Below are 27,039 nucleotides of genomic sequence, written 5' to 3'. Positions count from 1 at the left end.
TACATTATACCCAAAGCAAAGTTAAAAGGCTTTGGAGACTAAAATTATGAGCTGTTATCCAACGGCAATGAGTGGCTAGCAGCATACCAGCACTCCCATCCAGGACAGCAAGAGCAGCCAGGCAGAACAGGGCTCATTTATTAATTTACAAATATGTATTAAATCTATTAGATTATAAATTATTAATGATAATTATCTCCATAGGGAGCAGAAAATTTCTGAGGTGACTAGAACTAAAGGGGATAAGATTCTTGTATTAGTTTTCTGCTGCTGCTGTACCAACCAACCACAAGCTGGGTGGTTTAAGACAACACATTCAGTATCTTGCAGTTACACAGAAGTCTGAAGAGCATCTCACCGGGTTATAAAATAGGTGTTGGTGGGGCTGCATTCCTTTTGGAACGCTCTAGGGGAGGAGCTGTTTTCTGGCCTTTTCCATCTCCTCGACGCTGTTCCCATTCTGGAGCTCATGGTTCTCTTCCTTCAACTTTCAAGCCAGCAAAGCAGCATCTCTCTGACCCATATTCCATCACCACCTCTCTGACCCCAGCCAGGAAAGGTTCTCTACTTCTAAGGACTCGTGATTAGAATGGACCCATCAGAGAATTCAGGATAATCTATTTCCCTGCATCAAGGTCTTTAATTCATTCACACCTGCACAGTAATACAGAGAAAAATGGAACACTTAAGCTTCTTTTCTGTCCATAAAGTTTCAAAGAAAATGATGTAAACGTTTTCAGTAACAAATCATTAAAAACTCAGTTCATAAAAAACACGTGAGTTGCTATTACCATTGATGTAACCAATAACTACGACCAGGTGATTTAATTATTTTTTGGCATTTGATTTAGTCACTTTTGTAAGAGAGAAAATTCAGAGATTTAGACAAAAAGCAAACAAATTTTAGTAAATATTTTATTTGGACACTTTAAAGTTTAACTTTGTAGCCACGCGTATTCATTATCACTGAAATCTAGCGTATTCCCATTGAAATTTAGTTGCAGGTAGAGAGGTTGGAACCAGAATGTTCAAGACAGTTTATTAACGTTTTGGGGAAAAAAAAAAAATCATGCATCCCATGGATCTCCAGGCGTGCTCCCGAAACCCACCTTGTCCACAACTCTCCTCCTCCTTCTCCTCAATGCCTCCTTCTGTGCTGGAACTGTGGGGTACTCTAATGCCATATTTTCCCTCCTCTTTTCACTTGATCTCTCACCTGTATATGTCTGGGGAGAACTTAACTGTGATGGAAAGTTCAGGGTCGTTTTGTAGGAATATTTTTTTGGTTTATCCATCTGCCTCCAAGCGTCCCTAGAGTCATGTCCTCTGGTTCAGGCAAAGCCCACAGAAGTCGATTTAGTGGAAACAGTTTTCCCTCTGTCATTTTGTGAAATTCTAGTCAAAGCCAGAGCCAGGGCTGAGTTGACTCCAGGTAGTAAATCAGAGAAGGTGTGGTTTGCGTGGTGCCAGCAGTGAACTTAGCTTTGGTTTGGTAGTTAATAAAACTACCATTCACAATGGGTAGTCATTCACATCGGGCTTCCCTGGTGGCTCAGACAGTAAAGGATCTGCCTGCAATGCGGGAGATCTGGGTTTGATCCCTGGGTTGGGAAGATCTGGAGAAGGGAATGGCTACCCACTCCAGTATTCTTGCCTGGAGAATCCCATGGACAAGGAGGCTGGCGGGCTACACCTCATGGGGTCACAAAAAGTCATTCACATAAGTTCTGCAAATTGAATCTGGAAGTGAGGGAGTGGCGAGGGAGGGAAGGGAACTCGGAGGTGGTCAGTGTTTTCTTGGCTTGAACCGGAGCGCCACACTGTTGATGCAGAACCTCTGCCCAGCAGGCCCAGGTCCGTCGGGGAACACATGGCCGAGGTGAGCTTCACACTGCAAGGAGAGCAGCCTCTGTCATCTCTCACCAGGGACAAGGCTCTTTAAGTAAAACCCAGACAGATGAACCCCACCTGGCGGGCCCACTCACGTCTTTGACCTCGGTGTTGGGGGAAAGTCTATTGTATCAGAATTTGATTCAGAAATGAAAGGATGTAGAGCACATGGGGTGGTAAATAGCTCTCTACTTGATCAGTGAGAATGTAAGCAAGTGATTTAACTTAGGCCTTGATTTACTCATCTATGAAATGGGGATGATAATTATACCTACGTAACAGAACTGTTATTATGATTCATTGATACAATGCATTGGGACTTCCCTGGTCCCATTGCAGGGGGCCTGGATTCGATCCCTGGTCAGGGAACTAGATCCCACATGCCAAAACTAAGACCAGGGGCAGCCAAATAGATTAAAAAAAAAAAAAAAAGTAGTATCACAGTTCCTGAGTGAGTGAATCTTGTAGCCAGTATATTATTATTGTTTTTTTCACTGAAGACAAGACTAAGCTACATTTATCTGCTTACAAAACCAGAACATTTGAGTACCCAAAGATATCAAGTTGAATCTGCTGTCTGGATTTAAGCCACTGTCTCCTGCCAGGCTCCCAGGAGAAATAAGCCCTGATGTCACCTTTGGTACTGCTCTGCTTATAGGTGACATGCTGCAGAGCTGGAAGGGGGCAGAGAGATGCCATCACCCTGGACCTTCCTGCCGCTCTCCCTGCACAACAGAATGTGAAGGGCCAGCTCTTTCTTTCAGACCCTCGCTCACTCCCATCTCTGCAAGGCTAGAACCAGGCAAGGCTCCTTCTTTGGTCTGCAGTGCTGGGAGTGATGGGAGAGAGGAACTGGTAGCAGCCCAGGAGAAACCCAAAGTGCTTCCATGACAAAAGCGCTCCCGTCCATAACACCAGATGTGCAAGGACAAGTGAGCTCTCCACTGCACTCAGGAGGCACAGGGGAAAACAAAACACACAAAACAAAGACACCCACCTGCTTACAGACGACCTCTGTGCGAGCTAGTCCCAACAAGGTGTCCGCACGTCTCAGGATCCCCGTGTTACTCTCATCAGAGCCAGATGTCCCATGAGCCTCAGAGAACGAAGGCCATCCCGTGCCGGAGCAGAACTTCTTCTCAGAGCTGTGTTAGAAATCACGACACCTACAGCTGTGAAAACCGCTATGAACAAACAAAGAGCACAGTGTGCCCCAACCCACGTCTCTACAGAGCACAAATTGATTCCCTTCTTCTCTGCCACATCTCAAGGCCAGTTCTCTGAACCACAGGGGTCTGCCCACCACACCTCCACTATTCAAGATGCTGTCTCGTCACGTCAAAGATTTCTTGTTCCTTTGATGTTGAAGGCATCCCTCTCAAGCTTCGACAAGGACCACAAACACGAGGAGCTTTGTGAACTGCTCCACGTTAGGAAACAGATTAAATGCCCATGTTTGAAATGTAGGGAAGGGGAAATTGAAATGAAACGAGTGGCCAAAGTGTTTAGCGTATCGCAGGTTCAGCGAGTCAGAGAAACGTGAGAACTGATCAAACAGCCATGTCAGCCACACGAACTTTTGATTATCTGAACACAGAGCCTGACTGCCTTTGGGGATTCAAGAGCTGCCTGTGCCACTTCTTAGCTGTGTGAAACTGGACGGGCTGCTTCCCTGTCCAAGTCACAGTGTTCTTACCTATAACATGGGGACAGTAACATCTACGTTATAGAGATGCTCTGAGGGCTTAGGGAGCTATGCAGTGGAGCACGTAGTGATTAATAAGCCTGGGCACCCAGACTCATCACTGCAGTGCAGTGGCCTTCCTGGGAAAGCCCCACAGGAATGAATGATGCTGGGGGTAGGGGGTGGGGAGAACAGAGGTGCCAACAAAAGGGGGAGGAGGGCAACAAGCAGATCTACTCATCAGAGACCCACTCTAAATACTTTGTTACATGAACTCCTTTTCTTTCTTTTTAAAAAAAATTTTGGCCACACTTTGCAGCATGTGGGATCCTAGTTTCCCTAAGTAGGGATTGAACCTGCGTCCCCTGCATTGGAAGCAGAGTCTCAACCGCCGGACCACCAGGGAAGTCCCCAAAGATGAACTCCTTTACATCATGCTAGAAAAACAAGTTTCAGAAATTTAAATGGCAGGGGAATGGCTCTGTCTATCTGGGGGAGAGACAAGAAATGAATTGTAAAGTCTGCAAAACAAAAACTGAGTGAAAAGAGGGGCAAAGTGGCAAATAATCAAACCCCTAGACCACGAGCACAGACGGAAGCTCAGTTTAGAGCGCAAACCCAGCAGAACGAGTCTCGGGTAGGTCAGTGACTCAAACACTCCGGTCCCGGGACCCGATACTAAAAAATTATCAAGGATCTCTGAGAGCTTGGTTTACATGAGTTGTGCCTATGAACAGTTAATAAATTAGAAATTATGAGTGAGAGTTTTAAAGACATATATGTGTTGAATTATTTTTTAAAATAATAAATTCATTATAGGCTAACACAACCTATTGTTACAACAGATAATTCTGTTTTCCAAACTGAAACAAACATTTAGTGGGATGAGTTGCACTGTTTTATGACTCTGCAAATCTCTTTTTAAAAAATTAATTTGTATTGGAGTGTCGTTGCTTTGCAGTGTTGTGTTAGTCTCTACTGTACAGCAAAATGAATCGGCCACACACATACAAACGTTCTTTCTGTTTTTGGATTTCCATCCCATTTAGGTCACCACAGAGCACTGGATAAAGTCCCCTGTGCCGTACAGTAGGTTCTCACTGGTTATCTGTTTTACACTTAGTATCAATAGTGTATATATATCAACCCCAGTCTCCCAATTCGTCCCAACCCCCCTTTCCACTTTGGTATCCATATGTTTGATCTCTATGTCTGTCTCTATTTCTACTTTTTGCAAATCTCTTTAAGGTCTAGCCTTAAAAAAATGACAATTGAATCTCCAGATGTGCTCATGCATTCAATCTGCTGCAGCATTGTTTTGACTGAAGTATAGGAAGAGGGTATAGTCTCTTGGACGTGTGGGTGTGTGCTAAGTTGCTTCAGTCATGTCCGACTCTGTGCGACCCTATGGACTATAGCCTGCCAGGTTCCTCTGTCCACGGGACTCTCCAGGCATGAGTACTAGAGTGGGTTGCCATGCCCTTCTCCAGGGGATCTTCCCAACACAGAGATCGAACCCAGGTCTCCTGCGTTGCCAGCAGATTCTTTACCGTCTGAGCTACTAGGGAAGCCCCAGTCTCCTGGATACACAGAAAAGAAAGCACCTTGAAGAGCCCTGGAAAGATCCCAGAAACTCAGGTACAGCTCTGAGGTTGACTTCTGAGAGCCTGGGGTGTGAATCTGGGCTCTGGTATGTCTGTACGACCTTGGAAAGTTATTTAACCTCGTAAAGTCTCTGTTCCTTCGTCCACAGAATAGTAACAGCATTGTTACCTCACAGGGTTGCAGAGGATTGACCAAGATGCTTTCTTCATTTAGCGTTTTTACCATCGTGTTGGGCACATGGTACCTAAGTTAGTGGTTATGATTTTTTAAATATCATTATTATTAGTAGTAACAGGTATCCATGAAATTTTTGCAGCTGTGGGTCCAATTAGAAGTGTCTGCACATTCAGACTGGGGCTTCCTAGGTGGCTCAGTGGTAAAGAATCTGCCTACCAATGCAGGAGATGTGGGTTCGAGCCCTGGGTCAGGAAGATCCCCTGGAGAAGGAAACAGCAACCACTCCAGTATTCTTGCCCGGAGAATCCTATGGACAGAGAAGCCTGGCAGGCTACAGTCCACAGGGTTGCAAAGAGTTGGATACAACTGAGCACATGTGCACACACCTATTCAGACTGGGTTCTCTGCAACCCCTTTTCTTTTCCAAGGGTTCAAAAATATTCATCTGAGCCACTTTGGTCCGGGGAAAAACATTTTAAATATCCTTTAATCATAGCTTTTCCATCCTCAACATTATATATAAACTAGTGATCATTAAAGCAAATCTGATAGAGAATTATGAATATAATAATTTTTTTAATGAATGACTCTAAGACTAATAAAAAGTCATTTAAAACGTTTTATGGGAAACAATAAACTTTTATTGATGCAATTAACAGAATCTGGAGATTTTACCAGGTAATATGAGAGGCCCATAATATATCATTTAAGAGGGAAAACTTAAATATTAAGGGCAATTAGAAATTGCAATATATATATTTAAATGATTAGCAGATTGTAAGGCCCGCCCTTGAGAAACTAAAACCATTCTGGACCATCTTTACTCTTAAAGGGAGTAAAGATGTATATTATGTATACTCTTTAAGGGATTCCTTTTATTTAGTTTTGTTATATGTTTATTTGCTTTGTTTTTGTCATTGTTTCTAGAAACTCCATGGCCCCCAAACCAGCAGCAAGAGGCACTTGGTGATAACTGACAATCCTCATGGTAGAAGAATTCCCATTCATTTCAAGGAATCAGGAGCACAGAAAAGGTTAACAATATTACCTAGTTCCTACAACACGTGGGGTGCCAGGATATTCTGTAAAAAGGGAACTAACATCAGGCTCTCAGTTTCCTTCTATTCTAAAAAGATTTATGACCGTCAAAAATGTGATCTCACAGTAGATTTTAATAAACACATCCAGAATTGTAGAGGAGGAAGGAAAGGGAATAGAGGAAGGGGTCGAAGTCACATAATTCCAAGGTTAATGAAGTGACAGTCTGGAGTCCAGTGCTCTTGACCTGGAAACCCTGAATCAAATGACTCTGAGTTGGAGAGTCAGCAGCTCCCCTGAACCATACTGGTTCAGCTCGAAGGGAAGTCTGCAGGCAGCAAGGAGCCCAGTGGCCAAGTGGCTGTGATCCCTCATCCACTTGATTTCTTAACTGTTTAGTTTTGGTTGATTTTTCACCTCCTTTTGACTGTGTGCGAGTATTTGAAGGGATGTTCATTTCTTCTATACCCCTGTTCTCTATTACTGAGGATGGAGACTGGGGACGGGAAGAGAGGGAAAATGAGAGGTCCAACAAGAATCCTGACAGTTATCTACCCTCTTGAATGGGAAGCACTGTCAGGAATATAGTCTTCATTTATAGATTCTCATTAATTAGAAGAGATTTCTTAGGAGTTCCTCATTATCAAAAACACTTTCATGTATAAGGCCCTAAGAAGGCTCTGTCTGTAAGGATCTCATTGCTAACATCTATCTGGTGCTTGGCATGTGTCAGGCATTGCTCTGCTGCTTTCATGTGTATTAACGCATAACTCTGTTCCGTGAACTTCCTGATGTTCAAGCTGGTTTTAGAAAAGGCAGAGGAACCAGAGATCAAATTGCCAACATCCTCTGGATCATGAAAAAAGCAAGAGAGTTCCAGAAAAACATCTATTTCTGCTTTATTGACTATGCCAAAGCCTTTGACTGTGTGGATCACAATAAACTGTGGAAAATTCTGAAAGAGATGGAAATACCAGACCACCTGATCTGCCTCTTGAGAAATTTGTATGCAGGTCAGGAAGCAACAGTTAGAACTGGACATGGAACAACAGACTGGTTCCAAATAGGGAAAGGAGTACGTCAAGGCTGTATATTATCACCCTGTTTATTTAACTTATATGCAGAGTACATCATGAGAAATGCTGGACTGGAAGAAACACAAGCTGGAATCAAGATTGCCGGGAGAAATATCAATAACCTCAGATATGCAGATGACACCACCTTTATGGCAGAAAGTGAAGAGGAACTAAAAAGCCTCTTGATGAAAGTGAAAGTGGAGAGTGAAAAAGCTGGCTTAAAACTCAACATTCAGAAAATGAAGATCATGGCATCCAGTCCCACCACTTCATGGGAACTAGATGGGGAAACAGTGAAAACACTGTCAGACTTTATTTTTCTGGGCTCCAAAATCACTACAGATGGTGACTGCAGCCATGAAATTAAAAGACGCTTACTCCTTGGAAGCAAAGTTATGACCAACCTAGATAGCATATTCAAAAGAGACATTACTTTGCCAACAAAGGTCCGTCTAGTCAAGGCTATGGTTTTTCCTGTGGTCATGTATGGATGTGAGAGTTGGACTGTGAAAGAAGGCTGAGCGCTGAAGAATTGATGCTTTTGAACTGTGGTGTTGGAGAAGACTCTTGAGAGTCCCTTGGACTGCAAGGAGATCCAACCAGTCCATTCTGAAGGAGATCAGTCCTGGGATTTCTTGGGAAGGAATGATGCTAAAGCTGAAACTCCAGTACTTTGGCCACCTCATGCGAAGAGTTGACTCATTGGAAAAGACTCTGATGCTGGGAGGGATTGGGGGCAGGAGGAGAAGGGGACGACAGAGGATAAGATGGCTGGATGGCATCACTGACTTGATGGACGTGAGTCTGAGTGAACTCCGGGAGTTGGTGATGGACAGGAAGGCCTGGTGTGCTGCGATTCATGGGGTCGCAAAGAGTCGGATACGACTGAGCGACTGATCTGATCTGATCAGTTATTCCTCCCAATAGCTTTATGAGTTCAGGACTACTAACATGCTCATTTTACCGGTGGGGAAAGCAAGGCACAGAGGGGTTAAGAAAGTTGCCCAAGGTCACACAGCAATTAAGCCAGGATGCATATCTACAGACTTCACCACTCTACTACATTGTCTCTCTTATAAACAAATGCATCTTTAATAGCACAGAAGATTCTAGAACATAAAAGATTCTTATGAATATATTCTTATTTTTCTCAGACTAAGCTGCAGGAGGAAAAAAATAGAACAAACTCAAAAATCCTTAAGAAATGAAAATGGAAACTGCAGCTAAAACTAAATGATTAAAAAGAAACAAATAGGTTGGCAGATTGGCAGGTCAGTAAACTAGCCACTTGCTGAAAGGGCTTTTGGAGACCTTTTGGATGGTTTTATTAGTCTTGGCTGCCGTGAAGATGGTCACTCAACTTCCTTAATTTGGACTAGCATTGGTCTTTCAAGTTTAAATTACCTTAAATGAAATAAGATAAAAAATTCAATGTTTTAGTCACATCAGCCACATTTCAGGTGTTCAATAGCCACACGTGATTAGTGGCCACCAAAGTGGATGGAGCAGATATAGAATATTTCCAGCACTGCAGAAAGTTCTACTGGACAGAGGTTTTTGCTCTGGTCTCTCCAGTCCCTCCCCTGCCCCAACACTCTGATTCCCCAACAGAGCCTGCGAGGTGCCCATGCTGGGCACTGGGTAGGAAGAAAGTGTCATCTTCACAGGTGCAGAAACTGGAACACCAATGAAGTCAAAACAACAAAAACTAAAATGGAGGAACATGTTCTCGCAAGGATGATGGTCAAAAGCTAGAAACAGAACCTCTGGCTGCTTACTGCAGTCACAAAGCCATCTTTTATATGTTTACAACATGGTTGTTTGGCTAAAAGCAGGTTGGCCATCTCAAGTCCCACCCCTCCCCCTTTAAACAGAACCAAAGATCAAACAGTAACTAGTGGTTCAGAAATCTGCATGCATTTTACCACTGCCAGCTCCCCCAGGCCATCTTCTCAGCCTGACTGCCATCTTTGCTGTTTCTTCACCAGCCACTGACAGAGTGAATGAATCCCGGCGAAGGCCTGCCCTTCTGTGAGCACGAGGGAAAATCAATCCTGATCGTTGCTCATCTTTGCAGGCGGGGTTTGGCTTTCCAAATTCAGCCCCCATTAGCAGCCAGCAGCCCAGGAAAGCCCAGTCTGCTGAAAACCCAGAGCACATAATGAAGCACGGCCTAATGGCAGATTCACAGACCTGGCTTGATTTATATTTTATTCTAAACCAATTTAGGGTTGATGCAAAAGAAATAAAAAACATCTTTGAACTTCTGAAAAATGGGACTTCAAAGATGTTTTCCTTTCTTCTTCATCGAATCTACTTTTTTTAGACTGTTTCCTGCATGTCTAAACAAAAAAGCCTTTGTTGAGAGATTTCAGATCCTGATTGACTTAAAAGAGGCTTTGAAATCAAGGGACAATTAAATTTACTTTTAGCTATATAGAAGAGGCATGGTATTCACTACTGTCAAGCACTGTGGGGAATCCATCCTCATAAAATTCTACATTTCCTAAATTAAATTATAAACCCATTTTTTCCCTGGGAGAGATATAGTTTTAATCACATGGGTCAAGCAAATACCATTATGGTTTAGATGTCTTTAAATACTTTCCCAGGGAAAAACTAATAGCTTTATCTTAAGGTGCCCACTAAGTTTTTTTTTTTTTTGGTTTGCTTTTTGCTATTCTTACAGATACAGAAAGAAAGACTATAGGCTAACATGTTAATGCTATAAATAATAATAAGACAGGCAAGAATCTTAATGAACAGCCCTCCTTATAGTAACCAAGTTAATCAGGAATGAAAACCATGGGATGTATTAGGTTGGTCAAAAAGTTTGTAAGATCCTATGGAAAAACCCAAGTGAATTTTCTAGCCAATCCAATATTTATCCAAGGCCCCAAAAGACAGAGTGGTATGAATTTTGAGGCTCACTCTCCTTTGGTACCTCTTGGTCTTTATCTCACCTGAAGAGCGGGCTGTCGCAACACACACAGTGATACATCCCTGGTTCCTTGTTATTCAGGTAGATCCCACTGAAAGGCTGAAAGTAAATGAGATATATCACTGTTCAGGTTTCTCATAACACCAGCAGGACATGATACAGCAGATCTAAATCCAAGATTAAGTTCTCCAATAAAGGAATTTTTGTACTAATTTCACAAAGTGCAAGTATCACTGGAGAGAAAATTACAACATGCCCAGTGGAGCAGTCTGCAGGCTTGTTTACGACCGGCCTTTATTGTGCCAAATATTCAAATTATGACCTTAATAATGCTTTGTATTTATATAGCACCTTTCATCCAAGAGCATCAAAGCCTGTGAAAAAGCAAGAGAATGGGCCTCTGGATTGTGTTAGATCTCGGCCTCCATTTCAAAAGTTAATACAACAGTAATCTAGTCCACTGACTAAAGCACTCTGAAATCTCCAATTAAAGATGGCGATAGATACATTAAAAAGCAAAGCTCAGTGAGATTGGGGTTATGCCTTTAATATGCTTCACGTGGTGTTTAGGGTACTTCATACTGAATAAATGCTAAATAACGAGCGAGATTCTCCCAGTGCCTAAATTACTACTTAGATGAAATTACCACATTAAATTGTGGCTTAAGGAGTTTGCAGGTTCCGAGAACAGCAGACTTCAATCAATGAGTGAGCCAAGACTACTATATATATTTTTAAATGTTATTTGGTAAACTGATCTCATTGTTTGGAACAAACAAAGACCATTTTTGCCCAATTCCATCTTCTCTATCAAAGAAATTTCAAGAAAGAGAAACTGTTGCATGAGCCTCCTGTGAAAATCCACAAGCAGTGGCTGCTGGCAGGCACTGTCCTACTCTTTGGAAGAGAAGCTGAACACGGGATGGGTCACTGAGTCCCAGAGCTGATTCAGGAAACAAGCGGCCCCTTCAGCCCTCTCTAGACAAATCCCCAGTCAAACGTTCACATTCCCATGGTCGGAGTAACAGCACATTTTCAGGGAGCAGCATAACAGTCAATTTCAAATTAACCTACTGAGCCCACCATCTGGGCACACTTGGATGTCTTCCCTCTCTAAAATCCCTAAACTTGGCTGCAGACATCTAACAGTGGTGAGCTGGTCTTTTTCTGGCCTGTCCCCTTGAAGGCTTGCACCTCACGCTGGCACAAAGGGTATCTGGGATGAAAAGGAAGTTTCGCCTCTCTCCCACCTGGGCTGAAGAGACAAACATGCCAAAGGGCTACCCAGATGTGAAGCTGATCTGGAAATGCCTACTTATGGGATCCGGACAGCATGCTAATATTCACAATATAATGTTTGTTATTGCAGGGACAGTTGGAGAGAGGAAGTGACAGGGAACTGGTAACCACAGTAAGTTAAAAAATCAGACATAAAAGGATCCTTTGCTGACATATTTTATGAAATGACATCTCTCCTCTGCCTCCTTGCCTGATTTCCTACTGTCTACCCTCTCACCCTTTCTCCTTAATTTTATACAAGTCCTGTCATATTATTTAGGGCCGCACCCAGCTTCTATTTCATTCTCTCATTCCAGTAATACTTGAAAACCAAGTGTGTAGCCAATGCTGCACTGGGTACTAAGGTTGCAGAGATGGAAAAACAAAACAGAACTACACTAACCATGGTTCCTGCACCAGGAATTTGCTACCAAGTTGGGAAGAGATGTGAGCTGGCAGTGGTCATAGCATGTGACCGCAGTTCTGATGGGGAGGTTAGCAGCGAGTGGCGGGTACCACGAGTCCCTTTACTACTAGGGAAGTCTTCATGAAACCTTTCTGGACCAGGTCATATATGAGATGTCTGAGATCAGGGTTTTCTTTTTCTTTAACCTTTTATCATCATTATTTTTCATTGCATGGCTGACTAGTGTTTATTACAGGAAAATGCCAAGACACTAAAGTGAGTTTTGAAGGATGAGAAGGAGTTAATCAGATAAAGGAGTTAATCAGATAAAGAAATTTCAGACAGAGCAGCCTGGGCTGGGCTCACGTCACAGAACAGAGCAATGTGGAGGAGGAAGAAGAGGTTGCTGGATAGGCAGGGAGGGCCAGATCATAGCAGCTTTAATCAGACCATGCTTGTTGTTGTTCAGGCGCTCAGTCATGTCTGACTCTTTGCCATCCCATGGACTGCAGCACACCAGGCTGCTCTGTCCTTCACTGTCTCCTGGAGTTTGCCCAAACTCATGTCCATTGAGTTGATGATGCTAAAGAGTTAAAGTGCCAGCTTACTGAAAATGGAAAGCCACTGGAAACTTTTAAACTGGGTGCACACACAATCAGAGCTGGTTTTTAGAAGGAGCACTCAAAGGACAGTCAAACGGCCACCAGTTCAGGCCTGGATTTAACTATGGCAAGAATAGTGGAAATAACAAAATGAGGACGGATTTAAGAATTGTTTTGAAGAGAGAACTGAAATGAGTGACTGTACGGGGAGGTGGTCAGAGACAGAGATAAAAAGATACCCCTTCCCCGGTTTTCAAAATCTATCCTATGGACTAAATGTTCTGCACTGCCATGGACTGTAGCCCACCAGGCTCCTCTGTCCATGGAATTTTCCAGGCAAGAATACTGGAGTGGGTTGCCATCTCCTTCTCCAGGGAATCTTCCTGATCCAGGGATTGAACCTGTGTCTCCTGCACTGCAGATGGATTCCTTACTGCTTTACCACAGAGAAGCCCCTAAATGTTTGTGTATCCCCTCCAAATTCATGTTTAAGCCCTAACCCCCAAGGTGATGGTATTGGAAGTGAGGCCTTTGGGAGGTGATTAGTTCATAAGGGTGGAGCCCTCAAGAGTGGGATTAGTGCCCTGGGAAGAAGAGACATGAGAGGGATGACCTCTTTCTCCCCAACGTCAGGACATGGCAAGAAGGTGACCATCTGCAAACCAAGAAGAGAGTCCTTATCAGAACCAAATTGTTTGGCACCTTGATCTCGGATTTCTCAGCCCCCAGAACTGTGAGCAACAAATGTTTGTTGTTTAAGCACCCTCGTCTGTGACATCCTGCTAGAGAAGCCCAAACTAAGACTATGTGCGCACCAACGCAGCCTTTCCCTTCTTTGATCTTGTTAATACTACACACCTGTTGGAAATGGATGATACACTTAAATGATTTGCAGGTTATTTCACAGAGAAATATTTACAAAGATGGGGACAGGGCCGATGGATACCAGCCAGGGAAGGTGAAGCATCTCTGGGCCAGTGACTGAGAACACACTGCCCTACTGGCCTGTGAGGCACAGAGTGGGCAGAACCCATGAGGCCAAAGCTGGAAGGGTGGGTTGCCTGCGGGGGTGGGGGATGGGGAGGCTGCAAGCTGCGTGGGAGGAACACAGCCCCAATGGACCCTTGATGCCTGTTTTTCTACTGTGTCCTCTGATCTTGCTGGCATCTCCCAGGGGCCAAACTCAATCAGGAGTCAAGAGGGCAAGGGAGCTGCTTAGCCTTCCCAGAGTTCAGAGCAGAGTGAAGCACGTGGATGGCAGATCTGGAAGGCAAACAGTAACCTGCACAAAACCTAGCTTCTACTGACATTCGAGATGGGCTCCATAAAGGATAGAAATGGTATGGACCTAACAGAAGCAGAAGATATTAAGAAGAGGTGGCAAGAATACACAGAAGAACTGTACAAAAAAAGATCTTCATCACCCAGGTAATCACGATGATGTGATCACTCACCTAGAGCCAGACATCCTGGAATGTGAAGTCAAGTGGGCCTTAGAAAGCATCACTACGAACAAAGCTAGTGGAGGTGATGGAATTCCAGTTGAGCTATTTCAAATCCTGAAAGATGATGCTGTGAAAGTGCTGCACTCAATATGCCAGCAACTTTGGAAAACTCAGCAGTGGCCACAGTACTGGAAAAGGTCAGTTTTCATTCCAATCCCAAAGAAAGGCAATGCCAAGGAATGCTCAAACTACCGCACAATTGTACTCATCTCACACGCTAGTAAAGTAATGCTCAAAATTCTCCAAGCCAGGCTTCAGCAATACGTGAACCGTGAACTTCTAGATGTTCAAGCTGGTTTTAGAAAAGGCAGAGGAACCAGAGATCAAATTGCCAACATCTGCTGGATCATCAAAAAATCAAGAGAGTTCCAGAAAAACATCTATTTCTGCTTTATTGATTATGCCAAAGCCTTTGACTGTGTGGATCACGATAAACTGTGGAAAATTCTGAAAGAGATGGGAATACCAGACCACCTGACCTGCCTCTTGAGAAACCTATATGCAGGTCAGGAAGCAACAGTTAGAACTGGACATGGAACAACAGACTGGTTCCAAATAGGGAAAGGAGTACGTCAAGGCTGTATATTGTTACCCTGCTTATTTAACTTAAATGCAGAGCACATCATGAGAAATTCTGGGCTGGAAGAAGCACAAGCTGGAATCAAGATTGCCTGGAGAAATATCAATAACCTCAGATATGAAATGACACCACCTTTATGGCAGAAAGTGAAGAGGAACTAAAAAGCCTCTTGATGAAAGTAAAAGAGGAGAGTGAAAAAGTTGGCTTAAAGCTCAACATTCAGAAAACTAAAATCATGGCATCTGGTCCCATCACTTCATGGGAAATAGATGGGGAAACAGTGGAAACACTGTCAGACTTTATTTTGGGGGGCTCCAAAATCACTGCAGATGGTGATTGCAGCCATGAAATTAAAAAAAGCTTACTCTTTGGAAAGTTATGACCAACCTAGATAGCATATTCAAAAGCAGAGACATTACTTTGCCAACAAAGGTCCGTCTAGTCAAGGCTATAGTTTTTCCAGTGGTCATGTATGGATGTGAGAGTTGAACTGTGAAGAAAGCTGAGCGCCAAAGAACTGATGGTTTTGAACTGGGGTGTTGGAGAAGACTCTTGAGAGTCCCTTGGACTGCAAGGAGATACAACCAGTCCATTCTAAACGAGATCAGTCCTGGGTGTTCATTGGAAGGAATGATGCTAAAGCTGAAACTCCAGTACTTTGGCCACCTCATGTGAAGAGCTGACTCATTGGAAAAGACCCTGATGCTGGGAGGGATTGGGGGTTGCGGGAGAAGGGGACGACAGAGGATGAGATGTCTGGATGGCATCACCGACTCAATGGACATGAGTTTGGGTGAACTCCGGGAGTTGGTGATGGACAGGGAGGCCTGGCATGCTGCGATTCATGGGGTTGCAGAGTCGGACACGACTGAGTGACTGAACTGAACTGAACAGACATTTGACTTTTTAAAAAAATACTTATTTGACTGCACTGGATCTTAGTTATGGCACGTGAGATCTTTAGTTGTGACATGTGAACTCAGTTGCAGCATATGGGATTTAGTTCCCTGACCAGGGATTGAACCTGGGTCCCCTACCAACCAGGGATTGAACCTGGGCCCACAACCAACCTTGGTTGTGTGGAGCCTTAACCACTGGACCACTGGAGAAGTCCCTGATATCTGATTTTTAGTTACTGCTCAACTAGTCTGTGAACCCCCTTGTCGCACTTGGCAGAGGGCTAGCAGGTTACTGCTGCCCAACAAAAAGCACATGCAACTGAATTTTAATTTTGAGTCACCAAATAGAAGGCTGAGGTGTTTCCCTTCTCTTTTCTTAGCCTCATGGAGCTTATGGAAGCTTATCGTTCTGCAGCATTCTAAAAAGTTACACGTGGAAATGAATCAACTGAAAGGGATTTATAACATTACTTAAAATAATGGATGATGCTCATTTTGTAAAATGGCCAAATGCAGAGTATAACACACCATCTGTCTGAGAATCCCACGTATTTATTCTCCTAAACATCTGGCAGCTTATCTTCAGGCTACCACTTCCAACTCCAAACCCTGTGTGGCTCTGCCCTTCAGAATAGGGCTGACTTACAGTGCTCTGGGAAGACACACAACTGCTCAGGGAATCACAGGTAGCTCTCTTGTGCTATCTGCATAATGGCTAGTATAAGTATCTTTCCTGGGCTTACCTGGTGGCTCAGTGGTAAAGAATCCATCTGCCAATGCAGGAGATTCAGGTTCAAATCCTGGGTTAGGAAGATCCCATGAAGGAGGAAGTGGCAACCTGCTCCAGTACTCTTACCTGGAGAATCCCATGGACAGAGGAGCCTGGTGGGCTACAGTCCATGGGGTTGCAAAGAGTTGGACATGACTGAGCACACACACACATAAGGATTACCTGCTCTATGCTGGGCTCTTTTCCAGGCACTGGAGACCCAGCCGTCAACAACACAACTGACCAGCTAAACAACAACAACAGTCTCTTTCCGAGGAAGCCTTTATTAAAACCCTACCCACAGGAAGTTTTCAAAAATAGCAGTATTTCACCAGAATCTATGGGATCTTCTGGTCTGTCTAATGACTTTGGATTGGCAGTGAAGTTGAAGGTGAGACCATGATTATATGGCTCCAGCACATGGATAGCTTACCTGAATTTTGCAGGGACCGCTAACTTCAAAGATATAAATATCCTACAACATTCAAAACTGCTGTGCTGTGGTCCACTCTAGGGGGTCTGCTTCACAAATGAAAATATCTACTAACCTGGCTCCATAGCTATTTTCCAGTGGTCATAATTGGGCCTAAGACAAATGACTTGCTGTGAAACTCAGTGTGGTAAAAATGGTACTATACTGAGTAACCACTGAGGGCTGCTTTCTCAGGAAAGGGAAGAAAGCTGAGGTTATTGAAGACAGTTTCAGTAATATGTCCCCCTCTTGGCCTGCAGTGGTTCAACAGTCCCAACGCTTGATTTTTTGAGTACCCACTACCTGCAGGATATGTCATGTATTGGACGGCAGGTACTGAGCAGGGAAAACCCAGCTTGGGGCTGGGGAAAGGCTTCCCTTTGCAGGTGAGACTAGGGCCAAGAGCTGAAAGGTGGGTTTGAATGGGTTGGAGTTCGGGGAGGACAGAGGGTGAAAGGGCCTGAAGTGGGGAAAGCCCCGGGTCTTGGAGCTAAACGAGGAAAAGTGGCCAGATCTGAGGATGGATGTGGGAGGTAGGGACCAGAGCTTCAGGGCCTTATTAGCCACTTTAAACTTTTTTCTTTTACTTTGAAAACAAGAATTTAGAGTAGGGGGTGATGTGGTCATATCCATTTTCAAATGATCTCTTTGGCGGCCGGGAGGAGAATGGCAAGGTGAGGAGCAAGGACAAATGTGAGGAGCACAGCTCAGGCAGCTGCTTTTGAACCCAGGATGGTGGGGCCTGGACCAGCCTACAGGGGCGAGCAGTGGAGAGAAGCAGGGTGATGAGACAGTCATTCAGGAGGCTGAGTGGGTGGACTGGCCGCCGGAGGGCAATGTGTCTAGAGAGAGGTTTCTGGCTTGCGTAACTGGATGGATATTCATGGCCAGAGGAGAGCAGTGGAGGGTGCCAGATTAGTAAAGAAAATGATGTTTTTGTTTTTTGTTTTTTTTAATTTTAATTGGAGGGTAATTACCTTATAATATCGTGATGGCTTTTACCATACATCAACATGCATCGGCCATAGGCATACATGTGTTCCCTCTCGCCTGAGCCCCCCTCACACTCCCCTCACCCCTCCAGGCTGTCCCAGAGCACTGGCTTTGCGTGCCCTGCTTCATACATCAAACTCCCACTGGCTTTCCTTGTACATATGGGAAGGAGAAGGTGGGGTGATCTGAGAGAACAGCACCAGGTTAGGTTTTGTAGTGAGATCGACTCCAGTTTGTCCTGCACCACACCCAACACATCTACTCAGAAACCGTAAACAAGTGTAGCTTACCGGCTCCGTCCCTTTTTCTCTCGTGACATGGAACTGCTCTGGTGTCAGCTTCTTCTGCCACTCACTCTTGGAGAGAGCCGGCTGACGTTTTATAAGAGACCCTGTATTGTTAAACAGGAATTTCAAAAAAGTGAAAAAAGCAAGGAACACTGAGTTTGACTTCCTTGGATTTGTCTAAGAAAATTTAGGTATTTCCCCAAAGAATTAGAGTCATGCCTTCACTACAGATATTTGTATTTTAATTGTTTCTTTGTATTTCATTGCATTGTTTAGACTCTCAAAATAACTACTGTATAAGAATGTATTTAATAGCAGTGGCTGACAAATTGCAAATTATTAGATGGGTGCTATTGGCTTCAAATGATGTCTTTGATCAAGTTTTGGATTTTTATATATTTTTATATTATTAAAATATATTTTGCTTCAAGAAAATACCCAGGAAGGCACAATGACCTTTTCTTGCTAAGCCTCTCTCCTGAAGTGCACCAGTTCCCAACAGAACACACCATAACGTCCCCTCCGCTCCCAACCTTTCCTTCTTCACAGAGACCAGAAAGTTCAGGTACAAAATGCTTTAATTGACTCATTAGCTTAGTAAGAGATGAGTAATAAGCAGAGAGCCAGTTTTCCAATTGTACTGGGGCATGGAAGTTAAAGAGGCGGCTGAAATATGAAATAAAGCAGAATAAATTCTCCTTGGTTTGCTGAGGGTAGAAATCAATCCCTCTTCCATTACTACATTCAAAGGAGTATTTCCTGTCAGGATACAGCTGGGAGTAGCTGTGAGACTGGAGAGAAAAGATCGTTGAGCCAGTGGGTTATTAAAACCCTCTTCCTTGCTGGTTTATAAAGATATCTCTGATTTTGTTCATCAAAGGAGGTCTCTATTAAAAATTCTTGTGTGAAAAAAAGAAGACTCCTACAGCACACATTCCTGAAAGGGAAGCTGAGACCTACCATAGTCTATGTTTGGGCTTCATGGTTTTTATCCACTTGTGTCTTCCTTTCTTCCCTTCCTATAGCTTCTATGTTACTTTTCTTCCCATGAGTATAAACAAAGTAACTAGGATAATACTCTCTTTGGCCAAAGGGTTGGGGGCGGGGGTGGGAAGTCTAACGTCTATTATAACGTTCTAATCATCCAATGTTAAGAATATGAAAGGATCGTATCATCTGCACACCTCAACTTACACAAGAGAAATCAAGAGTAGTGATCGAAGGCTTTATTAGGAAGGTGGCCTTTCGGCACAGAGTTGAAGGAAATGTAAACAAACACATCAGATGAATACCTGGAGGACCACTGCAGGCAAGAGGAGCAACAGGCTGGGTGTGCCTGGCATGTCCTATGAACAGCAAAGAGGCCCGAGCGACCCGGGTGGAGCCAGCAGGGAAGGTTAATAGAAATGAGAACAGACAAGCAATGGGGCCCAGATCACTTAGAGCCTTGAAGACTATTATTTTAATCAATTAGTTAAGGCTCTGTTGGGTCTTCTCTAATCGTGGTGAGTGGAGACTATGTTTCATTATTGTGTGAGGGTTTCTCATGGCAGGTGCAGAGCACAGGCTCTAGATTCGTGGGCTCAGTAGTTGTGGTGTACAGGCTTAGCTGCTTCAAGGCATGTGGGATCTTCCCAGACCAGGAATCAAACCCATGTCCCCTGCACTGGCAGGTGGATTCTTAATCACTGGCCCACCAGGGATGTTCAGGCCTTGAAGGCTTTTGTAAGAACACTGGCTTTTGTTCTCAATGAGTTTGGAAGGCAGTGGAAGGTCAGCAGAGGCATGGAATGAATCTAACATATTTTAAAAGAATTAGTGGCAGACATTCCAAAAAAAAAAAAAAAAAGAATCAGGGTAAAGGCTGAAGCAGGAGAACCATTACAGAGGCCGGCCAGCTCTGAGAACTGTGGCAGCATCCGTCACAGCTGCAGTCTGATCATGTTTACTTCTTCCACCTGGTGGGGGTTTCAGTGTCTATAAGACAGCTCACAGGCTATGGCTCAGAATATTATCTGTATCCCTTGCTGAAAGGCAGAGACCTGGATTGGGGTTGCAGCAGTGTAGTGGCTTAGAAGTGATCAGTCGGTGGACACAGTCTGATGGCGGAGCGGGGGCATCTGCCGATGGGCCAGTTGTGGAGGTGAGAGAAAGCAAAGGTCAAGAGTCATAAACCACAGCTTCTAGGCTCTGGAAGTTGGGGAAGACTTCAGGAGGAGTAGGTTTGGAAACACGGTTTTGAATTTGTTAACTTTTAAAATGCCATTCAGGTATTCAGGTGCAGGTGTCAAGTATGGCTATATGGATACAGAGAGGGAGAGGTCTAAGGTGGAAATGTGAACTTTAGGATTCCTCAGCCTGAAGCTGTCTTTTATCTTGAGGGGCTGAAAGATCCTCAAGTCAGTGAGTGTAGACAAAACAGAAAGGCCTGAGGATTGTACTCTGAGGCTCTCTTCGATATACAGGCTGAAGATACATGGAGGCAAGCAGGGAGGTGGGAAGGAAACTGAGAGATGCAGTGTCCTAGTGAAATGGAGCAGGATCCTATGGTCCTTCCCCAACATGTCCTCAGTCTGCCTTTTGTCTGAAATAACTTTAGCCAAAGAATAAGTTTAATCAGGGACTTCCCTGGTGGTCCAGAGGCTAAGACTCTGAGCTCCCAGTGCAGGGAGCCTGGGTTCAATCCCTGGTCAGGGAACTAGAGCCTACCTGTCACAACTAAGATCCCAGAATAGCGAAATAAGTATATTAAAAAAACACAATATTTAATCAGAGAAGTGAGAAAATACAGAAACAAAAGAAAACAGTCAAATGAGACAAAATAATAATAATTTAGTCATTTAAGCAAAGTCAATGACTTTCAGTTCCTTCTCGAGGGATACAGATAATATTCTGAGCCATATAGCCTGTGAGCTGTCTTATACTGAAACCCCCACCAGGTGGAAAAAATAAACATGATGATCAGACTGCAGCCATGACATAAACTACCGCAGTTCTCAGAGCTGGCCTGGAAATAGGAACAGACCTACCCTGGAACTGAAGATGAACTGTACTTGAAACAATCAATGACACTGATTAGATCACCGCATAAGCAATTTCAAGATGACTGTCAGAGCTGACTGTGCTGTTTCTGCATGTAGCCCCCTCCCATCACCTACAAAAGCTCTTGCCCACTGAAGGGGGACGCGGGAGTCAACCTTGGGACAGGAGTCCTCCTTGCACATGCCCCGCCAAGCCCAGGTTGCGGGCCTCCGCAGTTAAGCAAACTTTCCACCATTCTCGCCTCTATTAGCTTTTGAGCAGCGAGCAGCGGGACTCTACTTTCAGTTAGGCTTTTCGGCTCTCACCATGGGACCGCTGCGCTCTCCCAACACCTGGCTCGCGGGATTTTCCTGAGCAGTGCTGCGGCCATGACGACGCGCCAGAGTGTCTGTGAGGAACTGCTGCTCCTGGCTTGCTGGCCCCAAGAGGCGGATATGAGAGGACGTTCCTAGCAGCTGCCGAATCCGTTTTGTTTTGGGGATCCTCCCTGTTTCTCCGCTGCTCGGCACTGGCTGTCAACGTACATACACTTTTCCTCGGTGGAATGGAAACGTGTCTGGATGAGCTGATGAGACCTAAGACCCAGTAAGTCAGTCCACCGGTGTGCAGCCGGGCTAACTTCTCTTTGAGCACAAAATACTATTTGGGCATTTCGCCAGTTGGTTCTGACATGGGTATGATGTCGAGGAGCGTTTGTGTTGGGGACTCTGTATTGGTTATTGTCTTGAAGATTTGTGACAGTTCTGTCTTCCGGTGTGTGAATGTATATTCCATTTGTGTGATTGGTATCTTTCTTGTCTTTTATAAAATGGGAGATTTGGTTCAATTTATTTGAAAAATTTTAGCTATGAGATTATGATTAAAGAAAAAGATAATTTTTTCAACAACATATGGCAACAGTATTCTTTAGACTCCAAGGAAAAAAAATGGATTAAGATGAAACTTCTGAAATTCCCAAACTGGTTCTTTTTGCATATGCAGTTATGTACATATGTACATAAGCCTGCCTTACATATGTAATTAAAGTTACTAAAAATGATGAGGAAGCACTTCAGTGTGTAAAGCAAGTGGGATACGTGTTGGTGAGAGGAGGTATAAAGAATGGAGGTTATTTTTTGTTGAGGAAAAATGATGATAATAATGTTGTCCTGGAGCTGGTTGTGATCTCTGAGGGGAGAGCAGTGAATGGTTCTGAAGAGAAAGCTGCTTCCTGACCAGGAATCGAACCTGGGTAACCTGGATGAAAGCCAGGAATCCTAGCCAGCAGACCACTAGGGGCAAGAGGTTAGAAGCAAAGTGGTCCTGGCTCTTTCCCTCATTTGAAAGCAAGAATGTTTCAAGGAGGCAGAACTGTAAAAACAGGTACAAAGTTTATCATGAGTACACAGCACAATAAGTGGGAGGGCATACAGATAAATCATTTATTTAAGACAGAAGAAGAAATACACAGCTGGAGAGAAGGGGCATGGGCACTCTCTCTAACGAGGAGGGCATAAGAAGTAAGGCAGAAATACCCACCCAGAGAGGAGTGTGGGTGTCCTAAATGATAAGCCAGTAAAAAGGTGATTTAAATCCCTTAATTGGATAGTCCTTCCCCATCTTTGTTTACATTTGGCCAATTATTTTTTTTCCACAACTGACTGGTCCTTGGACCCTCCCCACGATGAGTGCGCAACTTTTTGCTAAGATGGATCCCATCGCAGAAGCCTGAGGGTGCCTGTCCATGCTTATTATAGGGTGGGGCCCCCTCCCTTTTCGACCCCCAAGAAGCCTTCCGCGCATGTGTAGACAGGGAAGTTTTCTTTGACCTCAGGAGTCGACACCTTATCTCTTTAGCCAACACCTTATCTCTTTAGCCGAGCTCAGTTTTTGCCACTAGCTTGTCACTGGAGGGTTTGGGTGAGAAAAAACCTTGAATTTTATTCCACTTGACAAACACCAACTGTGCACCCCAGGGGCCTATGCATCTCCTACCTCAGTTGTTTCTGGATGGGGACAACTCATATGGATACAAAGAGTGACAAAAGGTTTGTGAAAAAAGGGAACTTTGAGAAGAGTTTTATTTGTTGTCAGGAGTGATTAAGATTAGACTGGATTTAATTAGGTAAATATACTTTGTTATTAATAGTAAGCTGGTATAAAAGTAGAATTTGGTTTTCTTTCTCCTTGTTAAGAGATAAAAACTTAACTGGAATATTGAGGTGCTTTTGACAACAGATTGTAAGTTTCTTTCTCTAGCTAACTTTGAGTATCCCAAAGGGCCTATAGGCATCTCAGAAGAAGTGTTAAAATAACTAGGATTATTTGGTATGTTAAATTATATGGAAAACATTTGATTAACTTTCAGGTCATAATGCTGAACTGGGTGAGAAATTTAAAGAATTCTAATGGAAAGCTACTGTTTTGCTTCAAAGCATATTTTTGACCCCAACGTTTGGGATGGAAGTTATCACAGAGTATAATTACTTACGATGTGTACCACTGCTGGTTTTGAGTTTACTGCTAAAAGTACACATACAATGCTTGAGTGACGACTTTATATAAGTGGTAAAATGTATAGACTATAAAATGTCTTCCTGTCAGCATCTCTCTGTACTTGTTATGTCTGATTAGTTTTCCCTCAATGTGGATAATTGAGTACACAGCACAGGGTTAAATATAGCTACACTTTTATCCTTTCCATTCATTTATGTAATTATAACTAATGCTTATTGTATACCTACTAAGCACCAATATTGTGATAAAACATGTTTAGTTTTTTCATTTATTCTGTATAATAACCCTACTATCATCATTACCCTTATTTTACAAAGAAAAAAAAACAGGCTTATGCTTACCAAGTTCAAGACATGCTCAAAGACACACAGCCAGTGGGTGTGGCACCGTCAGCACTGAAACCCCTTAACCACGAAACTATCAGCTGCCTATCATTCTCAATGGTTGCCTACTAGTTTGTTGAATTGAACTTTCACGGTTTACTTAAGCATTCCTTAACTGACAGACATTTGGGTTATGGCCAGTTTCTCCTTCTTAAGAGTAGTGCTGTTAAAAGCATCTCTGCACATATAACTTTGTTCTTCTTTTGAATTATTTCCTTAGAATAAATTCCCAAGAGTGGGTGTCTGATAAGTGAGCAGTTCCTGTTAAGTATTGGTGTCGGGCCAAATTTTAATGTTGCTGAAGAACCGCAGATTCCAGGGCAATTTATTAGGCTGTTTCCGGCAGCACTAAGTACAAACATAAAGGGCAAATTTCCGCTGAAACCACCACCCTCTAAAGGGGAATGAGGAGGGCTCCAGCCCAGAACTGTGATGCCTGAACCACCACCTGTGGTTCTCAGGAAGTCAACACTTAGCACTGAGTGGGCAAAGAACACATAGGAGATTGGCTGACTAGAGACACCAGGAGTGGTCTGAGGTCCGTGACCCCAAGTCATATTTGATCAGCTCTCATTGCACCCTGCCAGGGCTTTTATTTATTTAACACTACATTTTGAAATTTTCAGGGGATAAAAAGAATTCCGAGTGACTGGGTACATTTATAGCACAGATATTTATCTTTAAATATCTTCAATGGACACATAACAAATGGATTCCAAGATGGGCTAGCTGGGGCAGCTGCCCAGAAAGGCAATCAACACATGGCACTGTGTCCCCCAAACTGGACATGAAATACAGCCAGCTGACCCAAGATCCCACTAGAGTCGCCTTTAGTGACTCTGTACTAAAGGATGAGGTGTCAGCGTGCCCCAATCCCACAGAGCAGCCAAAGCCATGTGGTAGAAGAAACGCACACTTTCCCCCGGTCTATGTCACAGCCACTGACTAACGATGGTTATCATCGGGTTAGAGGGGGGAAGGGATTACGAGTCCCCACGTTCCCCCTGGGTCCTGGAAACACAGATATAGAGATCAGGGAGCAGATCCACAGGCATGCAAAGTTAGAACTGCCTGCTTCTGAAACGCGGAAAGCAGCAGGCATAACTGGACGAGGGGGGACAGTGTAGTTAACAGAGCAGTGGGTGGCTGCAGCAGAGAGCGCTCTGGGCGGGCTGCTCAACCAACACCGCCGTCCTTCACCTGGAAGCCCGGCTCCAGAGTACATTTTATACAAAAAAACAAAACAAGTATGTGTGCACGTGGGAGGGGAGGACTTGTACTTTTCCACAAACCCTCATACGGGTCAGGGACTCCCCCGCCCACGCCCCTTCAAGTTTACAGCCCGCAGTACTTAGATGGCAGGGGGTGGGCGGGCAGGAGCCCCGACGGAGCTTCCGGAGAATGGACGAGTCAGATCCAGGACCAGCCGGCTGGGGCCCCCCGAGACCCGGCAAGCGAACAAAAATTGAAAGCCGGGAGGTGAGGGCGGGGCCTGCAAGGCCTACCTGCTTGCGGGGATCCAGCACCTGCGCGGAAGCCGCCGCAGTCCGCTCGGCCCCGCGCAGCCCACCCGGGCGCCTCGCGGAGGGGTAGGCCCCGCAGAGCCCGCAGGAGGCGCGCCATGACGCTGAGCGCGGCCGGGCGGAGCCCACGCCACGGCCCCGCCCACTCGCGTAGAACCCGCCCCCGTATTCGAGACTCGGCTCCGCCTCCTCCTTTCCACTCCTTTCGGCACTACAGCCACCGCGAAGCTCCGCCTATTTTTAACCTTCCTGAACTCCTGTCCCCGCACTCCTCCCCTTCCTCCATCCCTCCTCCTAATCCCTCTCTGCTCCTGTCCCTACCTGCCTCCCCTTGGCCTTCTCTGGTACCCTCTACTCAGGTACCACCCCCCACCTCCCTGCGTGCCTCCCCCACACCCTTCCCTGCGCCCCTGCTGCTCCTCCTCTGGTCCCACCTAGCTGCGTGCATTCCCACTCTGCTCCCCACCCCCAGCCCACTAATCTGTTTTAGTTGGTTTGCGTTTTCTAGAATTGCTTATAAATGGAACCTTTTTTTTTTTTTTTTGCGAGGGGGGGGGGTCTGGTTTCTTTCATGCAGAATAAATGTCTTGACACTCCTTCCAGTTTTTGCATGTAGCAACCGTTCATTCCTTGTTAGTGCTGAGTACTATTCCATTTGTAGCTGTATCACATGTATTTATCTAGTCACTTGTTGATAGATATGTATATACTTAACAATTTTTCCTTATTAGAGATGAAACTGCTGGGAACATTTCTGTACAAATCTTTGTGTTACCGACCACAGTTCTTGGACTAGAAATTGATAAAGAGGCCAGATAAGAAATTCAGACAAGGCTTAACTGGGACTTGTGCTGCAACAGGAGAGAGTGAAAACAAGTAACAGGTACCCTTGATCCCTCCCTGAGCAGGGGTGAGCTGCTTCCTTATATGGAGTGAGGGTAGGGGCGGGTCCAGGGGTCATGCTGGAGGGGTTCTTTGGGTGGTTTGCCCACCCTCTTGATGGTGCTGTGTGCAGGGTGTATGCGCAGTACCCTGGTTTGCTCCTGGCTCCTCAGCAATGGCAGTTGTGTTTTTGGTCTTTTTGTACCTTGTTGTTCATAATTTGTGCCAATTGCATGCACTTATTTTTTAGTCCCTTATAGTTTCTTTGTATTTTGTTGCTGGAGGAGACATTTGTCCAGATGCAAGCACTATAGCAAAGCGATCGGAGTCCCAGGTCCCAGCCTGCCTCATTTGTATAAACATGTGATTTCCTTTCTCTTGGGTAAATAACTGGGAATGGAATGACTAGGTCATAAGATAAGTGTAACTTTTAAAAACTACTAAAATGTTTTCCAAAGTGGTTGTTTCACCTTCCATTCTAGGGAGGCCCACCAGTCTTACAGACTCCACC

At 44.4% G+C, this 27,039-nt stretch overlaps 1 protein-coding gene across 1 annotated transcript; it reads right to left on the bottom strand.

Moving 5' to 3' along the window:
- Nucleotides 1-901: 901 nt before the first annotated feature.
- On the bottom strand, nucleotides 902-25,808 carry MSRB2 (methionine sulfoxide reductase B2). Its single transcript, XM_061435992.1, has 5 exons — nucleotides 25,629-25,808; nucleotides 18,206-18,306; nucleotides 10,434-10,510; nucleotides 2,888-3,035; nucleotides 902-1,891 (listed from the first exon to the last, which is right to left on the bottom strand). Exons 1-5 carry the CDS (start codon nucleotides 25,744-25,746, stop codon nucleotides 1,787-1,789), a joined length of 549 nt encoding a protein of 182 aa, XP_061291976.1. The 5' UTR covers nucleotides 25,747-25,808; the 3' UTR covers nucleotides 902-1,786.
- Between the last annotated feature and the right edge of the window lie 1,231 nt (nucleotides 25,809-27,039).

Source organism: Bos javanicus, chromosome 13 (genome assembly GCF_032452875.1).
Source record: "Bos javanicus breed banteng chromosome 13, ARS-OSU_banteng_1.0, whole genome shotgun sequence".
Lineage (NCBI taxonomy): Eukaryota > Metazoa > Chordata > Mammalia > Artiodactyla > Bovidae > Bos > Bos javanicus.
Note: the sequence above shows the minus strand (reverse complement) of the source record. Positions and strands in the feature narration are given on the sequence as shown.